Source organism: Stegodyphus dumicola, chromosome 4 (genome assembly GCF_044657685.1).
Source record: "Stegodyphus dumicola isolate Sdum_Otavi_A_Nest chromosome 4, ASM4465768v1".
Lineage (NCBI taxonomy): Eukaryota > Metazoa > Arthropoda > Arachnida > Araneae > Eresidae > Stegodyphus > Stegodyphus dumicola.
Genome location: NC_140771.1, coordinates 238,319,725 through 238,335,622, shown reverse-complemented (window position 1 = coordinate 238,335,622; position 15,898 = coordinate 238,319,725). Strand labels below are relative to the sequence as shown.

Below are 15,898 nucleotides of genomic sequence, written 5' to 3'. Positions count from 1 at the left end.
TCTGGATTATGGATGTTCAAATTAACAACTTTTGACTGTATATATATATAAAACTTGTTTTCTAAATTTTGAAGCTCAATGCACAAAGTTTTTGACCACAAAGGTCTTTTTTAGTTTGTTCTCTTTTCTTTAATTATGTATATCTGTATATATATGCACATGTGTATGTATGTGTGTACACATGTGGATACATATGTGTGTACGTATATACATGTATACATGAACACATCCATCCATACATTTCTAGACCCGGTCCTGGTAACAGAAACAGTGCTGCTAGCAAAACAAAAGTTCAGTGAGTTGGTAACTTTTCATGGGGTACAGATAATCAAAGTAATAATAATTTCTCATAATTATAAAAAAAAGCAGATGGTTAGTATTGATGGGTAAATATCAATGAAATATTAATATATTTGTAGGTTTTAATTATAAATATTCTGAGAAATATTGCTTTTATAATAAAGGTTCAAATGTGTTCTTGGGTAAGCTCTGTATCAATACTGCAAATGAATTTTTGTAATTTGACATCTGATAAGATTTTTTATGTATAGTTATTAAAAAATTTTTTTTACTAACTTAGCATGAACTATTTTATGCATGTGACAGAAACAAAAGTCTGCTAATCAAATAAATTTTTAGCATATGTACAAACAAATAAGGAAATATTTTACTCAAGCTTTAAGAAAATATTTGGTCTTTTCTTTTGTGATCCAGAATTTTTTTTTTTTTTTTTTTTTTTTTGCACAATTTTAGTGAGAATACTGCTGCTAATAAGAAGTAAAAGGTTAAGGTATGTGCATTGTAATATCTTAATAATTAACATAACTGCAAATTGCAATTCTTTCAAGCAGCAGCGCATTTCAGTAGAGCCAGCACAATAGATTGGCAGAATTTAAAGGCAGTAAAATTTTTTAATTTAGAGAAACATTAAGTTGCAACATCTAGGGGCCATGAAAATTGCACCAGTTAGCACTAGTCTTGCATTTAAGTAAAATTTAAGACTTCTTTTAACCCCTTGTGAACAAGAAAGCTATAAATGTATCTGCAACTGATTATTATTTTACTTAAGCTCTGTTGCATATCATCATTCTTGCTATTTCATATGAAAGTGTAGTGTTATTTGAGCGTATAATATACTTCTTCTGCTTGATTATAATTTGTCTTGTTTTATTTTTCTGGATTATTTTAATTTGCTGTATGTAAAGATTTACAGATATAATTTTTTTTAATATATTTATATATAGAGAGAGAATATACATATGATTAGGTTACCTCCTAGGAAATGTGAAGAAAATTTAGATAGTAGTAAATCAAAATTGGAATATGTAACTAATTGAATTGTAATTTTAAATTTATTAAATGCTCAATCAATAAAAATTTTAAAAAGTGCATTTAAACAGTTAAAATCATTGTGGATTCCACAGAAAGATCTTGAATTTTCAAGGGGAAATGGAATTCAAGGGAAATCTATACAATCACCAACAACTCATTTGGATCTATACCATATAATATTTTAATTTCTTTAAATTATTTCAAAAATGTAAAATATATATATAATATAAAATATCTTAATTTAAATCTTAAATCATTTCAAAATGCAAACAAAAATTTTTGTAGCAGATTTATATTTAGAATAAAAATTTTGTTCAGAAATGCAAAAAAATTGAAATACAATCCAAATGAATTGTAGAGGGATTCTGATTCACTTTGAAAAGTTGGTAGAATCAACAATGATTTCAATTGTTTAAATATACTTTTCTTTAAAAAAATTTAATTTTTATTAATTTAGCATTTAATAAATTACAAATTCCAGTTTATTAATTACATATTCTAATTTTGATATAATATCTAAATTTTCTTCATATTTCTAACAGATAATCTAATATTCCCTATTAAAATTAAAATCTTTAATCTTAATAGCAATAGCACAGGAGTTTAATTTTCAAGTCCTTTTAAATAAATTTTAAAAGTATGCAAATTTTTTTTTTATTTTTTTATTATTTATTTTTATTTTATTTTATTTTTTTATTTTATTTTTATTTTTATTTATTTATTTATTTATTTATTTATTTATTTTATTTTATTTTTTTTATTTTATTATTATTATTTTTTTTTTTTTTTTGTTTGTTTGTTTTTTAGAAATGTGTGTATCATTTTTCTTTTCTTGCAGAAATGGATCTCGATCATGAAGTAAATGAAAATACAATTCAGTTCGGTTGGCAACATATGTCTACTCAGCAACAGAAAAATATGAATAGTTCTACATCGAGCTTTGAATCAAATGAAAAGTCATTAGAGCGTTCTGGAGTTCTTGGGATTACAGATTTACCATCTGAAATAATTGAGTACATTCTAAGATTTTTTTCTTTTAGTGAGATTGCTAAATTTAGGATGGTAAGTGATCCTTATATTTCGTAGGTAGTTAGAAAATCTGTATCATCGCAGAAAGAAGAAAATGAAAAATCAACTTACTGTAAAAAAATTATCTAAAGAACATTCATTTTCTTTTTGTAAGATATATAGATATATATATTTAATCTGTTTGTAATGAATAATTTTAAAAAATTACATTGTGCAATGTTTTTTATTTTAAATCTTTTTTCATGAAATTTCTCTTAAGTTAAAAATTTACATTATATAATTTACATTTTCTTTTTTCCTGTTATAAGCTGGATCGTCTTTTTAGAAATGTTAAGGGAACAAATATTCATCATTATAATGTTGTAATTGTACACTTAAGCTCAGTCAGTTGCTTATAACGTGTTAGTGCTTTTCTGTGGTTAAGGCACCCATCAGCAGATGTGATAACCAATTGTTTAATGTGTGCAATGCCAAACTAGTGTAATATTCTAATATATTTTCAAGCCAAAACACTAGAAAAGTATGCAAATTCAGCATTACACACATTAAGTCATTTTCTGTTTTTGTATTTTTCTTTAATTTATTTATTCTGGATTTGCTAAAATACAGTAGAACTCCAATTATCCAAATCTGTTGGGACCGGACTCCATTCGGATAATTGGATTTTTTCCAAAATAAGCGTCTAGGTACAATTTAATTAATTACTGTATGTTGAAATGGGAGGAAAAAACTATTTTTTAAACAAAAAGAGGTTTTAATTAATTAAAATGAAAAGGCAACACTTTTGCGTAGATGTTATATAACATACTGTACAGTACTTTTAAGTGCTGAAAGTCATTGCTTGCTGGACATCTCGGTCAAAGTAAACAGTCTGACTGTCTTGTCCGTTTTCAGGCATCTAAATCACCCATCTGCTTGTCAATGAGAAGTTGCATGTCATCAAACTTGGGCTGACACTCCATCCACTTCAACACAGTTTCCGGGCAAGCAAACGCTTCACTAGCTGATGATCCCATGTCTGCTTCAATTTCAACATTAAGGTCATCTTCAACACTTTCTTCTCTCACACTTTCAATAAGTTCATCATCATTTAGAATTTGAAATCTAGGGTCTAACAAATCACACATCATCCATTCTTCTGTATCCTCAGCACTAACTTCTGAGCATCCATAAATTTTCAAAAGAATGTTTTTTAATTCTTCATGTTGCACGCCATCTTCATCTTCTTCTGTCTCTTCCCTTTCATTTTCTTGAGCATCTTTTTCCTTTTCCTTCTCTTCTTCAGTTGATTCTGAAAAATTCTGAAAGCGATTCAGATAATTGGAGTCGTACTGTAGTTATTCTGGTAAAAATACTGTATTACAGGTGCCCCTTGGCAATAATTGGCGATTCTTGATGATGCATCAACACCGAGTTTGTGCAATTCTTTGACTTGTTATTTTGGCTTTGTGGCAAAAATCACTGATACACAAATCCAAAATAACAAGTCAAAGAATTGCACAAATTCGGTATCCATGTACACATCTACCTATTTTCACTTTAAAAAAAAAAATTAGAATTGCACAAACTAGGCTTTGCACACATCAATCCGTATTCACTTAAAAAGTCAAAGGAGCAGCCAACAAAAAATATACAGTACAAAGTCTCTAATCCGGAATGATCTATAATCCGGACCTCAAAGCCACAAACTTACGCATGCGCGTAAAGCCAGTAAAGCGTTTACCCATGCGCGCTTCCGATAGTGAAGAAAGTAGCAGAGAACGTTACTGAAACCGAAAAATTTCGATTGACAAGTTAGTTGGTATTCTTGACACAGTAATTACAGGACTTGGACAGTGGAACTTTGTAACTGAACAAGAAATCATGTCTGTTTATAGAAAGTATTAGCACAAAAAACGAAGCAACTTAAACAACTTGCATTGATAGAAATGTTTACTAATGTAAACAAATATTAAGCTTATATATATATATATATATTGATACCCTTTAGGTCATAATTGCTCTTTATTTCATTAATTACGGTTTCATATTTTTAATTGTATAATTTCTGCATGCCATCTTTCCAGATTTAAATTGATGATCTATAATCCAGAAAAATCCATAAACCGAAATCACGGAAGTCCCGATGAGTCCGGATTGTGGACTTTGTACTGTATTAACAATAATGTTATGATTTTTCAATGAGACAGTAGATTTTATTCATGTGAGCTTTTCAGTTTTCTCCCATTTATTTATATACAGTACAACATCTATAATCCAGATGTCCATTATCCAGAATGATCTGTAAACCGGACATCAAAGCCACAAACTTTTTTTTAAATTTTGTTTTATGCTTTACGCATGCGCGTTTAAAGTATAATGAATGGTATAAGCTAGGCTCACAAACTAAAGGTGAAATTTTCCAATTATTGGATTCTGTAAAGAAATGTGGAGAAGCGGTAATAAATGAAGGTGATGTAACAGAAGTTTTTCATTGTGACGACAAAGCCCCAATCATCAATCAATTAATGGTCGGCGATATCTGTAGTATAGTTCTAGATCCAGAAAATACTGCTTCTGATAGTGAAGAAAGTGACAGAGAAGTTATTGAAAATGAAAAAATTTCGGTTGACAAGTTAGTCGGTATTCTGGACACAGCAATAGCAGGACTTGAACAGTGGAACTTTGGAACTGAACAAAAAAAATTATGTCTGTTTATAGAATTAGAGAGAAAGTATTAGCACAAAAAATGAAGCAACTTAAACAACTTACATTGAAAGAAATGTTTACTAAAGTAAACAAATAAATATTAAGCTTTTTTTTTTTTTTTTTTTTTTTTTTTTGTGTGTGTGAATTTTGTTTTGATACCTTTAGATCATATCTGCTCTTTATTTCATAAATTACGGTTTCATTTTTTAATTGTATAATTTTTGCATGCCATCTTACCAGATTTAAATTGATTATCTATAATCCGGAATCGCCGAAGTCCGATGAGTCCGGATTATGGACTTTGTACTGTATTATGTTTAAATCTTATAATAATAATGTAGTTCTAAAAGTCTATTATTGGGTTTAGATAATTGGTTTGATCAAAATGAAATATAGCTACTTATGAAATTTAAAGTTAATGTATTATGTTTAATTCTTACAAATGTAGCTGTAAAAAATGCAGTTAAAAGTGTATTATTGGATTCAGATAACAGGCTTGATAAAAATAAAAGTATATATAGCCACTTATAAAACTTAAAGTTATGGGGATTTTCAACTTTAAAAGCCATTCTGTGTTCATTATGGCTCCTAATATTTTTGTTAAGATACAGACTCAGAAAAAACAACCAAAGAAAGCGTGAAGCAATATCTAACATGTTCATCACCATTTTCCCTTCAGGCAGTTATTATCTCAGAGAAGTTCACCATGACCTTTTCTTAGACTTTGTACTGTATAATCTCAACAAACTACATTTTAAATCAAACAATGAAGTAACAACAAAGGAAATTCATCTTAGTATTACATAAAGGAAATATCCACTTACCTTATTTATAAATTTCCGAGTCTTCAGTCAAACAAAATTCCTTAACAGCATCCAAAAATTTCTTAAAATTATATGCACTAGAATGTGTATACTGGCGTCGCCACATAAATTCACAAAAATAAGAGTAAAAGAATCCTTCGTAGTGCCGGTATCATCGGACGTTCGACCATACGCATTTCTTTCCAACAAACAGGACACTTACTTTGCCTACTAAGTAAAACTTCATTTACATGTCAGTCAGTGCTTTTTTTCCCTTTCATTCCAAATCATACAGAAACTTCAAATTAATCTCACCACATTCAGCCATTTTACCGTGTAAACCACAAAATAACCACCGTACGTCCTAAGCAACATCTAACACACAAACAAGCCCTTAATTTTTTCCCATTATTCAAATTCACTGCAAGCATGTAACGAGTTATGTCATAATAGGAATTCCATAGCATTCAACTGCTCAGGTTACCATAAGTGAAACAACTTCACGACAATACAGGGGGCACCCTTCAGTTTACTCTGACCATTATTCTTTTCATGAAGCCTCTATGTATCATAAGGGTTGATGCCATTTAGTTAGGTATTAGTTTAGATTTCTGGTCAATATTTATTCTTGACACAAAATGGCACCTTGTTAATAGGAAAATACTGAAGTATATAATTAATTATATTTATATATATTAGATATATTATATACTATATATTAATTATACAGTCAAAAGTCGTTAATTCGGACACCCATAATCCAGAATGATCTATAATCCGGACCTCAAAGCTAAAATCTTTCTGTGCATGCGCATAGGCGTTTTACTCATGCGCGCAAGACATTTACGACTGTGCATATGCATTTGCGCAAGCACAGAATACGTTTTCGCGTGCGTGTTTAATATATAACGGACGGTATAAGCTCTAATTGTCTATTTCAGTTAATGTTGATGATTGCGTTGTTCCTTAATCTTCGAATTGGATCCGGCTTATTATTTTTTGCAGACTGTTAGAGCAATTTTATAAAAGTAAGCTTGAACTTTCGATTATGTCAAATAGAATTTCCGATGCTGGAGCTCCCAAAGGATCTAGAAAACGAAAGTATGTTTCGATGTCCGTCAAACAAAAAACGAATTGCTACAAAAAATTGGATAAAGCCATATCCTTTGTTTATCTAACCGTTCCGAAATCTGTTTATCAATTTCACGCTGCTCTGTGCGGGGGGGGGGGGACGTTGCGCCGCGCAATGAACTGGAAGTTGATTTGTCAGCACTATCGTTATCTTCATGGCAGATGTTTTTATTTTATTCGCCTTATAATTCCTTACTAAATGTAGTATTTTATCTCGATGTACTCCATCTTTGGTATGATTTAAATCAAATTCCTCATCATTATAAATATCACGAATACACATCAAATAGTTTTCTGGTTGCAGTTTTCTAATTTTGGCTATGCGTAAGGTATGCTTTACGCATGCGCGCGTTGAAAGAAATGTTTAATAAAGTAAACAAATAAATATTAAGTTTCTTTTTTTGTAAATTTTGATACCCTTTAGATCATAATTGCTCATTATTTTATAAATTACGGTTTCATATTTTTAATTTTATAATTTCTGCATGCCATCTTACCAGATTTAAACTGATGATCTATAATCCGGAAAAATCGATAATCCGGAATCGCCGAAGTCCCGACGAGTCCGGATTAAAGACTTTTGACTGTATTTTTGATGAAGCTGTGTGTATCATGAGGGTTTCTGACATTTAGTTAGACTTTGTGCGAACATTTTTGTTTGGAACTAAATGGCACCCTATTGATGAGAAAGTACTGAAGTATAATATTAATTGTAGGAAAAGATACTTTTATATTATGTGAAATAACTATGAAAGTTGCTTACCAACAATTGCGAAAGTTAGCTACTATCGAACCGTTTAGGTTAGTGAAAGTCCAACTAAAGTTGAACTAGTTATTCCTGCAGAATTCTGAAGGAAATTATGCTATTTATTTAATAAACAATCAATAAAGGACACATTTTGTTTTTTTGCACTTTATTAAAAAACTTTTGGTAATTTCTGTTATTTTGTTAGGCCATCCTGTTTAGAATGAGCACAAACTTAGTGTAGTGATTGTTCCAGATGTTATGAGTATGTTGATGTTACATCATACTTATCCGTAATTGGTGCTAAATCCAGCTGCTTAACATTCTTAGTCAGTGTGATAATACATATGTACTTACAAAATTCAAATTCTTTATGTCATGATACTTTAAACAATTTTTTTTCAAGGTATCACGATACTTTAACCGTGTAAGCTCATCCTTGTTGAACTCTGAATTTAACCGTATACAAAATGCTGTGGACCGAAAGTTCAAAAGTATTAAAGCCCAAATGCCTAGAAGAGAATCTTCTCGGCGAAAACATCCATTAGCTCGACAAAGTGATATAGTTGAAACATTATTAATGAGGCTGTCATTACTAAATACGACATTTGGGAAGCCAATTAAAAGAAACTATTGCTGTTTTTTCCCGGGTAAAGTAAGCTATATTTTTTCACAATTTTTTAGTAACTTAAAATTTACTTCTAAGAAATTTTTTTAATATAATTTACATGAATGCATTTTTATTTAATTCATTTCTTAATGCGTATTCTATGTTCGTAATCTATTATGTTTAATTTGTTAATGAAAAATTGTATTAAACTTTATAGATCTACATATTATATAGGCAAAACTAACTTTTTCTCTTTTCCCCCTGCCTCCAATTTTTTTGTTTTTTTAAATTTAATATCCAGATATTTTATCAATTTCACCAGATGAGGATACAATAGTATTTTCCTAATTTTCATACTTTTAAGTTTGCTTAAATTTTATACACTCTTCTTATTTTGACTTCCATATAAATTCTTTTTTCTGGCACAGTAAATCAAGAAATTCTTAAGAGTATTTTTAAAACAGACGTATATTTTCCTGTTTGAATTGAATTTGATGAACTTTGTGCATTTGTTTTCATATGTAATTAAAAATAAAACTTGAATTTCTTTTTTCGAAATGGCTGGACATTTGCTTTTAAGAGTTTTTGTATATTTTATACAAATACAGTTTTTATTTTCTTCATTTTTTAATGTGTATTTTATGTCATAATCTGATTATGGTTAGTTTGCCAATGAAAGAAAAATTGTATTAACATGCCCATCAGGCGCTATGTGTTTCGGAACTCGTTCGGGTGCATAGAGCTTGAGAGGTACTTCTTTATTTACTAAAATTTTTTATATATAAAAAGTGTTTTCTTACAAAATCAAATGCTATAATTATTAAACTTCCACAAGTTATAAAAATACTTAACAGACAATAAAACAATTTAGTCTTACAAAGAAACTTTTTATATTTAACAAATTTTGTAAAATAACTTTTAAAAGTTGTGCAAGGCTAATTATAGATTTAAATTTAATTAAAACTAGAACATAAGTGTAATCTGTCGTTCATCTGATTCATTAGGAGATATCTGTCCTTCTACTTCTCCCTTATAGCACGGAGGACACATGAAAACAGCATATGAGAGGCAGGTTGCAGGGTGACACGTTTTGCACTCATATTAGCTTAATCTTCTCTTACGAGTGTCCAAATAGCATATTTCACATTTGCATATTTTTTGGAGATCTTTATGGCTCATCGTAATTTTGAATTTGTTGTTCTTTGTTGGGCATGTATATCTTTAATTTTTGTTGTAAGTGTACTTGCTGATGCTAAAGCAAAGTTTAAAGTTTATAAAATTAAACATTTAGCAGTAGTATCAATAAAAGCTCCCTGAGATTATATGTTGTGCAGACATTGAAGGCAATAAAGAGATTTCAAACTTAACCAATTTATTAAAAATATTTAAAAAAAAAAAAAAAAAAAAAAAAAAAAAGAATAGATTTAAACAATATCAGAGTCTTAGAAAAAATATAATATAACCATCATTTTCAAACTTTCATTCATCAAATAATATTTTACCTGGTTTCCAAAAATACTGGCATTCAATACGGAAAAAAAACCTAAACAGAAATTATGCAGTCTCAAATGAAATTGGCTACACATTCGATCAGTCCATGCTCAATGGTCAAGAAAGCACCTGAAATATAAATTAAGTCCTTGAAGGCACTTAAATCCGTTCACAGTAGTTGAACACGAGGAATCGCCGCTAACTTATTTAAATGCCGCCTTCATGAAGAACATGGATGCCGCCCATGGCAGTCACTCACATTGTAGCCTCTGTAACCAAGGAACTTATTCTGGAAAGGTCATCTTGTATACAGGAACCAAGGAACTTATTCAGGAGTAGTCATCTTGTGGACAGAAACCAAGGAACTTATTCACCGGACTGCACGCATCCTTCAAAAGGGGCTGGAATCCGCACACCCAAGAGCCAGGAAAGCAGGAACTAGAAGGGCTGAGCCAGAGCGACGCGAGATACTTATACCAGAAGTAGGCATGACGTCATCTCACGGCAACCAATCAGCTATTGGCACGAGTTGGCTTTCCAGATGACGTAACATCACGTTTCGTTTTTGCATCTTAATTAGGTTGAAACAGTTCGTTCTCAACACAAACAGTGGCAGTAAGAAAAAGAAGTAGAAGTAACTACTATATCCCATTAAAAATAAGAACTAAGCATAATAAACATTTCAAGGAGGAGAGATGATGCAGTAAAAGGGTTACAATAAGTCATATTTTCCAACAAATGCCCCCCACATCATCATCTCCGACTTGAAATAAAACTGAACGCCAGTATCTTTACAAAATTCAAAACAAGAATAAATAAATATCACAATTTTATTCAATTCAAAAAACTTTTAAGAAAATTTTCCTTTGGGAACATCTTATCCCATTATTCAAAATTTTACCATAACAAGAAAGTCCAACATGTTACAAAACAATACAAAGACATATGTATGATCATACACTCAATACTTTTATCCAGGGCCCTGGTCAATCATACAACATTCTACACTATACAGTTTTACATTTACCTAATATTCATCATAATATGATTTATAACATATTATTTCTAAACAAAACTCTTAATTTAAATACACACAAAAACAAGTTTCATAAGAAAATTGTTCTACAAAATCTTATCAGGTTATGCTTAGTCAGCGGTTTTGTCATGGGATCAGCCAGATTATCTTTACTTGGAACATATTTTAAATAAAAATTTCCCTGTTCAATAGATCACGAATGAAAAATAGTTTTACATCTCTATGTTTTGTCCTTGAGTTTTCAATGGGTGATTTTGTAAAAAATATAGCAGCCATGTTATCTGCAAACAATATTGGTCTTGAAGCATAGTTACTTGCAATTCTAAACCGAATGCATTCATCTAAAATATTTTTAAACCAAACTAATTCTTTTGATGATTCTATCATGGAGATAAATTCAGCCTCCATAGTAGACAAACTCACTCCCCTTTCTTTAAATGTACGCCAAGATACAGGTGATTCTCCCAACAAAGCTATTTGTCCACCAATAGACACCATATCATCCCTGCTTGAAGCAAAATCCGAATCTGAATATATATTGAGCTTCAGTTGCTTGCATACCAGTTTAAGTTTGTGCTGTCTGGAATTGGAAACGTTTCCTAAAAGTTTAAGTAATCCTTCCTAGTGAAACTTACCAGGATTGCTTTGGAACTGAGAAAATATATTAACAGCATAAGCTATATCCAGATGAGTACGATTGCAAAGAAACGAGAGACATCCCAAAACATTTCTATAAGGATAATTAATCATTTCAGTCATTTCTTCTTGTGTACTGGGACTTTGAGACTTTGAGTATTTCACACCTTTAACTATTGGAAGGGAAGTAATTTGTATTTTAAAAGACTTGAATCGGTTAACTATGTCTTCTACATATAATTGCTGATGAATTAAAACACTATTGTTCTCATACTCAAATTCCACACCCAAAAGCTTTCTTGTTTTACCTAAAATTTTCAAATCAAAATGTGAATTCAGGACTTTTAATATCCTTTTAGCCTGAACTTCACTTTTTCCAAACACAACAATATCATCAACATAAACCAACAGAATGACAAAATCTTTAAAATGATAGACACAATTACACCACTCAGACTTGATAAACCCTAGGTTACATAGTAATCTATCCAACTCGTAGTATCATAATCGCCCACTCTAATGCAGACCATACAAGGCTCTATCTAAATGACACACAAAAGTTTCTTTATCTCGCTCCACAAAACCCTGAGGTTGGGACATGTAAATTTCCTCTGATAAAGAAGTGTAGAGATGGCACTTTTTAAGTCGTACTGTATATTTGCCCATCCAAGGTGTGCAACTAAAAGAGAGAGAAAGAGCCTTATTACTGAAAAATTAACTACAGGAGAGTAGGTTTCATCATAGGTATCGTATTTAATTTGCTGATAACCCTGAGCCACTAAACGAGTCTTAAAACAAACAATGTTTCCAAATTCGTCATGTTTAATGTTGAAAATCCACCTGCAACCTAGTGGAGTTTTGTCTTTAGGAAGTGGAACAAGATGCCATACCTTATGCTTTCGCATGTTGGCCATTTCCTCTTACATTGCCTCTATCCATTTAAGCTTTTCTGTGGATTTCATTGCCTGGCTATAAGTGTTTGAAATTGAAACCTCTAGTGAGTTATCTCGGGTATATGACGTTGAAGGAGTGCCAGTTGGGTCGATTTCACTACTATAAGTATTGCTTCCCTTGAAATCAAACAAGGTAGGATCATACTGAATATTATGTTCAGTGCAATACCTTTCTACATCATTTGGTGGTCGTAGTCTTTGATTAGACCCCCTCTCAAAATAATACACATCCGTACGAGTGCCGTCTGGCCTTGGAACAGGTTTACGAAGCCAAGTTACTTGTCTCAATGTAGATTGAGTGTCAGTGCCAGTTGTAGAAGAAGGTACATTGGTATCGGTTCTTTCCTCTGTTTCAGGAAAATAGCCAACTGGAGTATCAGTAGATTGGAACTCTATCCTCTCTTCAGATTCCAAATCAGGAGGGGTGCCCAGTGCAGCTCCACTGCCACTTTTCTGCATTCCAATTGACTCTTTAAAAGTAGCATTTAAGGTTTCTACTACCTTTTGCTCATTTTCCAACCAAATCTTGTACCCTTTTGTTCATACACTGTACCCAATCAATCGGCCCTTCGTTGCCTTTGGATCAAGCTTAGAATTTCTTTGGAATTCCCATATAGGCAATCGTTCCAAATGCCTTAAGTTGACGTACTGATGGTTTCTGCTTTGTGTACAATTCGAATGGGGTTCTATCTTGGCCCTTATGACAAATTCGATTAAATGAATATGCAAAATACATTACTGCATCTGACTAAAATTCAGGACTCATTCCACTATCATGTAAGATTGCACGTACATTGCTGAGAGCTGTTTGATTGAATCTCTCACAAACTCCATTCTGTTCTGGAGTATATACGTCTGTGAATTCGTGCTTTACACCATTTTTATTACAATATGACCTGAATTTTTCATTATCATATTCTCGTCCATTATCAGTCCTAAAGTATTTCAACTTAAGGTTCAAAGATCTTTCCGCACGTGCTACATGCCTTTCAAATACTTCAAACACCTGACTTTTCTCTCAATGGGGTACACTACCACATAACAAGAATATTCATCAATAAAGGAAACGAAATAACATTCACTATTCCTACCTGGAATGTTAATAGGTCCCCATACATCAGAAAAAAACCCTTTCAAGCGGTCTCTTTACTTGAATACCTTCTAAGGGTCTATAGGAGATTCGTCTTTGCTTATTGATTTGGCAATGTTCACAAAACAAATTAGGTGAGTGCTTTAACACAGGAAGACCTGGAACTGAATGTCTCTTACTAGTCCTGACAATAGCACCATAATTTATATGACCAAACCGACCATGCCATAATTCACTATTGTTATGCTGAACTGTGGATGCCTCAAATTTTACAGATTTGCCCCCCTTTTTCAACTATTTTCGGAAATACATGATAGTTACTTCCTATCAACTTAGCTTTGTACAAGGTTTCATTTTCATCATCAGTAACTTTAATTTGCCCATTTTTACCATAAAATCTTGCCTCATTGATATCCACCCTAGGTCCAGATATTAAATTTCATCTCAGTTCAGGTGAGTATAAAACATCTTTAAGCAAAATAACTGCATCGCCAAATTTCATTTTAACAGTATCCTTCCCATGAATTGGAAAAGTTACCCCATCAATAGCTACTAGCATATTCTCATTTTTCACAGGAGAAAAAGTATCGTACAATTCACGATTTTTACAAAAATGATGAGATGCAGCAATATCAAAAATCCAACTATCATCATTTTCCTCCAAATTGTTAACATTAGCTTGAGCTATAAAATGGTACTGAGCATGGGAATTATTTTTACCTTTACACAACTTGGGTTTATTCTTACACTTAGGAGATGTTTTATTACTGCTAGATACAGCTGAGGAAACAAAAAAAGCAGGTGAGGGTGATCTGGAAAAATTACCTTTCACTCTACAGTATTTTTGAATATGACTTGAGTGGCCACATTTATAACACTTGAGCCCTTTAATCTGCTTAAATTTGGGTTCACAGTGAGTACTTTGGACTTCTATAGTTTTATTGCAATTTTCCCTATCTATCTCTCTTAAACCAAGATGCATTTCCTCTGCTAGCATTTCAAGTTCAACATTTTTAAATACGGTCAAAAGTCGTTAATTCGGACACCCATAATCCGGAAAGCTAAAATTATCTAATTCAGTTAATGTTGCAGATTGCATTGTTCCTTAATCTTCAAATTGGATCCGGCTTATTATTTTTTGCAGACTGTTAGAGCAATTTCATAAAAGTAAGCTTGAACTTTCGATTATGTCAAATAGAATTTCTGATATATATTCGATTATGTCAAATAGAATTTCTGATATATATTTACTATATATATTATGATATATATTATATGTAATTTGTATCTACAAAGCGAAAGTATGTTTTGAAATCCAAAATCTGTTTATCAATTTCACGCGGCGGATTGGAAGTTGATCTATCAGCACTATCCTTATCTTCAGGGCAGATGTTTTTATTTTATTTGGCTTATAATTCCTTACTAAGTGTAGTATTTCATCTCGATGTACTCCGTCTTTGATATGATTTAAATCAAGTTCCTTGTCATTATAATTCGCTTCCGTTAGTGAAGAAAGTGACCCAGAGGTTATTGAAAACGAAAACATTTCGATTGACAAAATAGTCGGTATTCTCAACACAGCAATTATAGGACTTGAACAGCGGAACTTTGTAACTACCAAGAAACTATGTCTGTTTAATAGAATTAAAGAGAAAGTATTATCACATGAAATGAAGCAACTTACATTGAAGGAAATGTTTAATAAAGTAAACAAATAAATATTAAGCTTTTTCTTTTTGTAAATTTTGATACCCTTTAGATCATAATTGTTCTTTATTTCATAAATTACATTTTCAAATTTTTAATTTTGTAATTTCTGCATGCCATCGTACCAGATTTAAACTGATGATCTATAATCCGGAATCGCCGAAGTCCCGACGAGTCCGGATTAACGACTTTTGACTGTATGAACTTTTCATCTGGCCACCTCAAAACATTCTGAACTACTTGATCATATTTATCTGGAAGGAACCTAAGAAACTGAAAACATATGTATACATTTCTTACACCCTGATTAATATCAGCTAACTGTTCAGTTATGTGTTTTAATCTAGAAGAAAAGAAACTAATACTTTCATTTGGCTTAATTTTACAATTTAAGAACTCTGAAAACAAGGACATATGTCTAGATCAATAATCTGGCTGGAAGTATTTGGCAAGCGTATTCCATGCCACTACCGGGTCATCAATTTCACTTATCAAGTTTCTATACTCAGGGCTTACATTCGTATAAATTAAAGATAATGCCAAACGACTTCTATTTTGATAGTCGGCAATAATTTCTTTTGTAATACCCTTAACATCATTTAAATCAGGACATTTTTCAATACCTTTGACCAAAAGCCATGCATTTT

The 15,898-nt window shown here is 31.5% G+C and overlaps 1 protein-coding gene across 9 annotated transcripts in view; it reads left to right on the top strand.

The window, feature by feature from the left end:
• The window catches only part of LOC118201623 (F-box only protein 28-like), a 66,800-nt gene that overhangs the window by 9,329 nt on the left and 41,573 nt on the right, over positions 1–15,898 (top strand). For 8 of the 9 annotated variants that reach the window (XM_085816117.1, XM_085816116.1, XM_085816109.1 and 5 more), the window contains exons 2-3: positions 2,171–2,394; positions 8,135–8,383. In XM_085816117.1, coding sequence (XP_085672243.1) covers positions 2,173–2,394; positions 8,135–8,383 — 471 coding nt within the window. In that variant the 5' untranslated portion in view covers positions 2,171–2,172. The remainder of the gene's footprint in view (positions 1–2,170; positions 2,395–8,134; positions 8,384–15,898) is intronic. The other variant, XM_085816115.1, reaches the window with a different exon arrangement.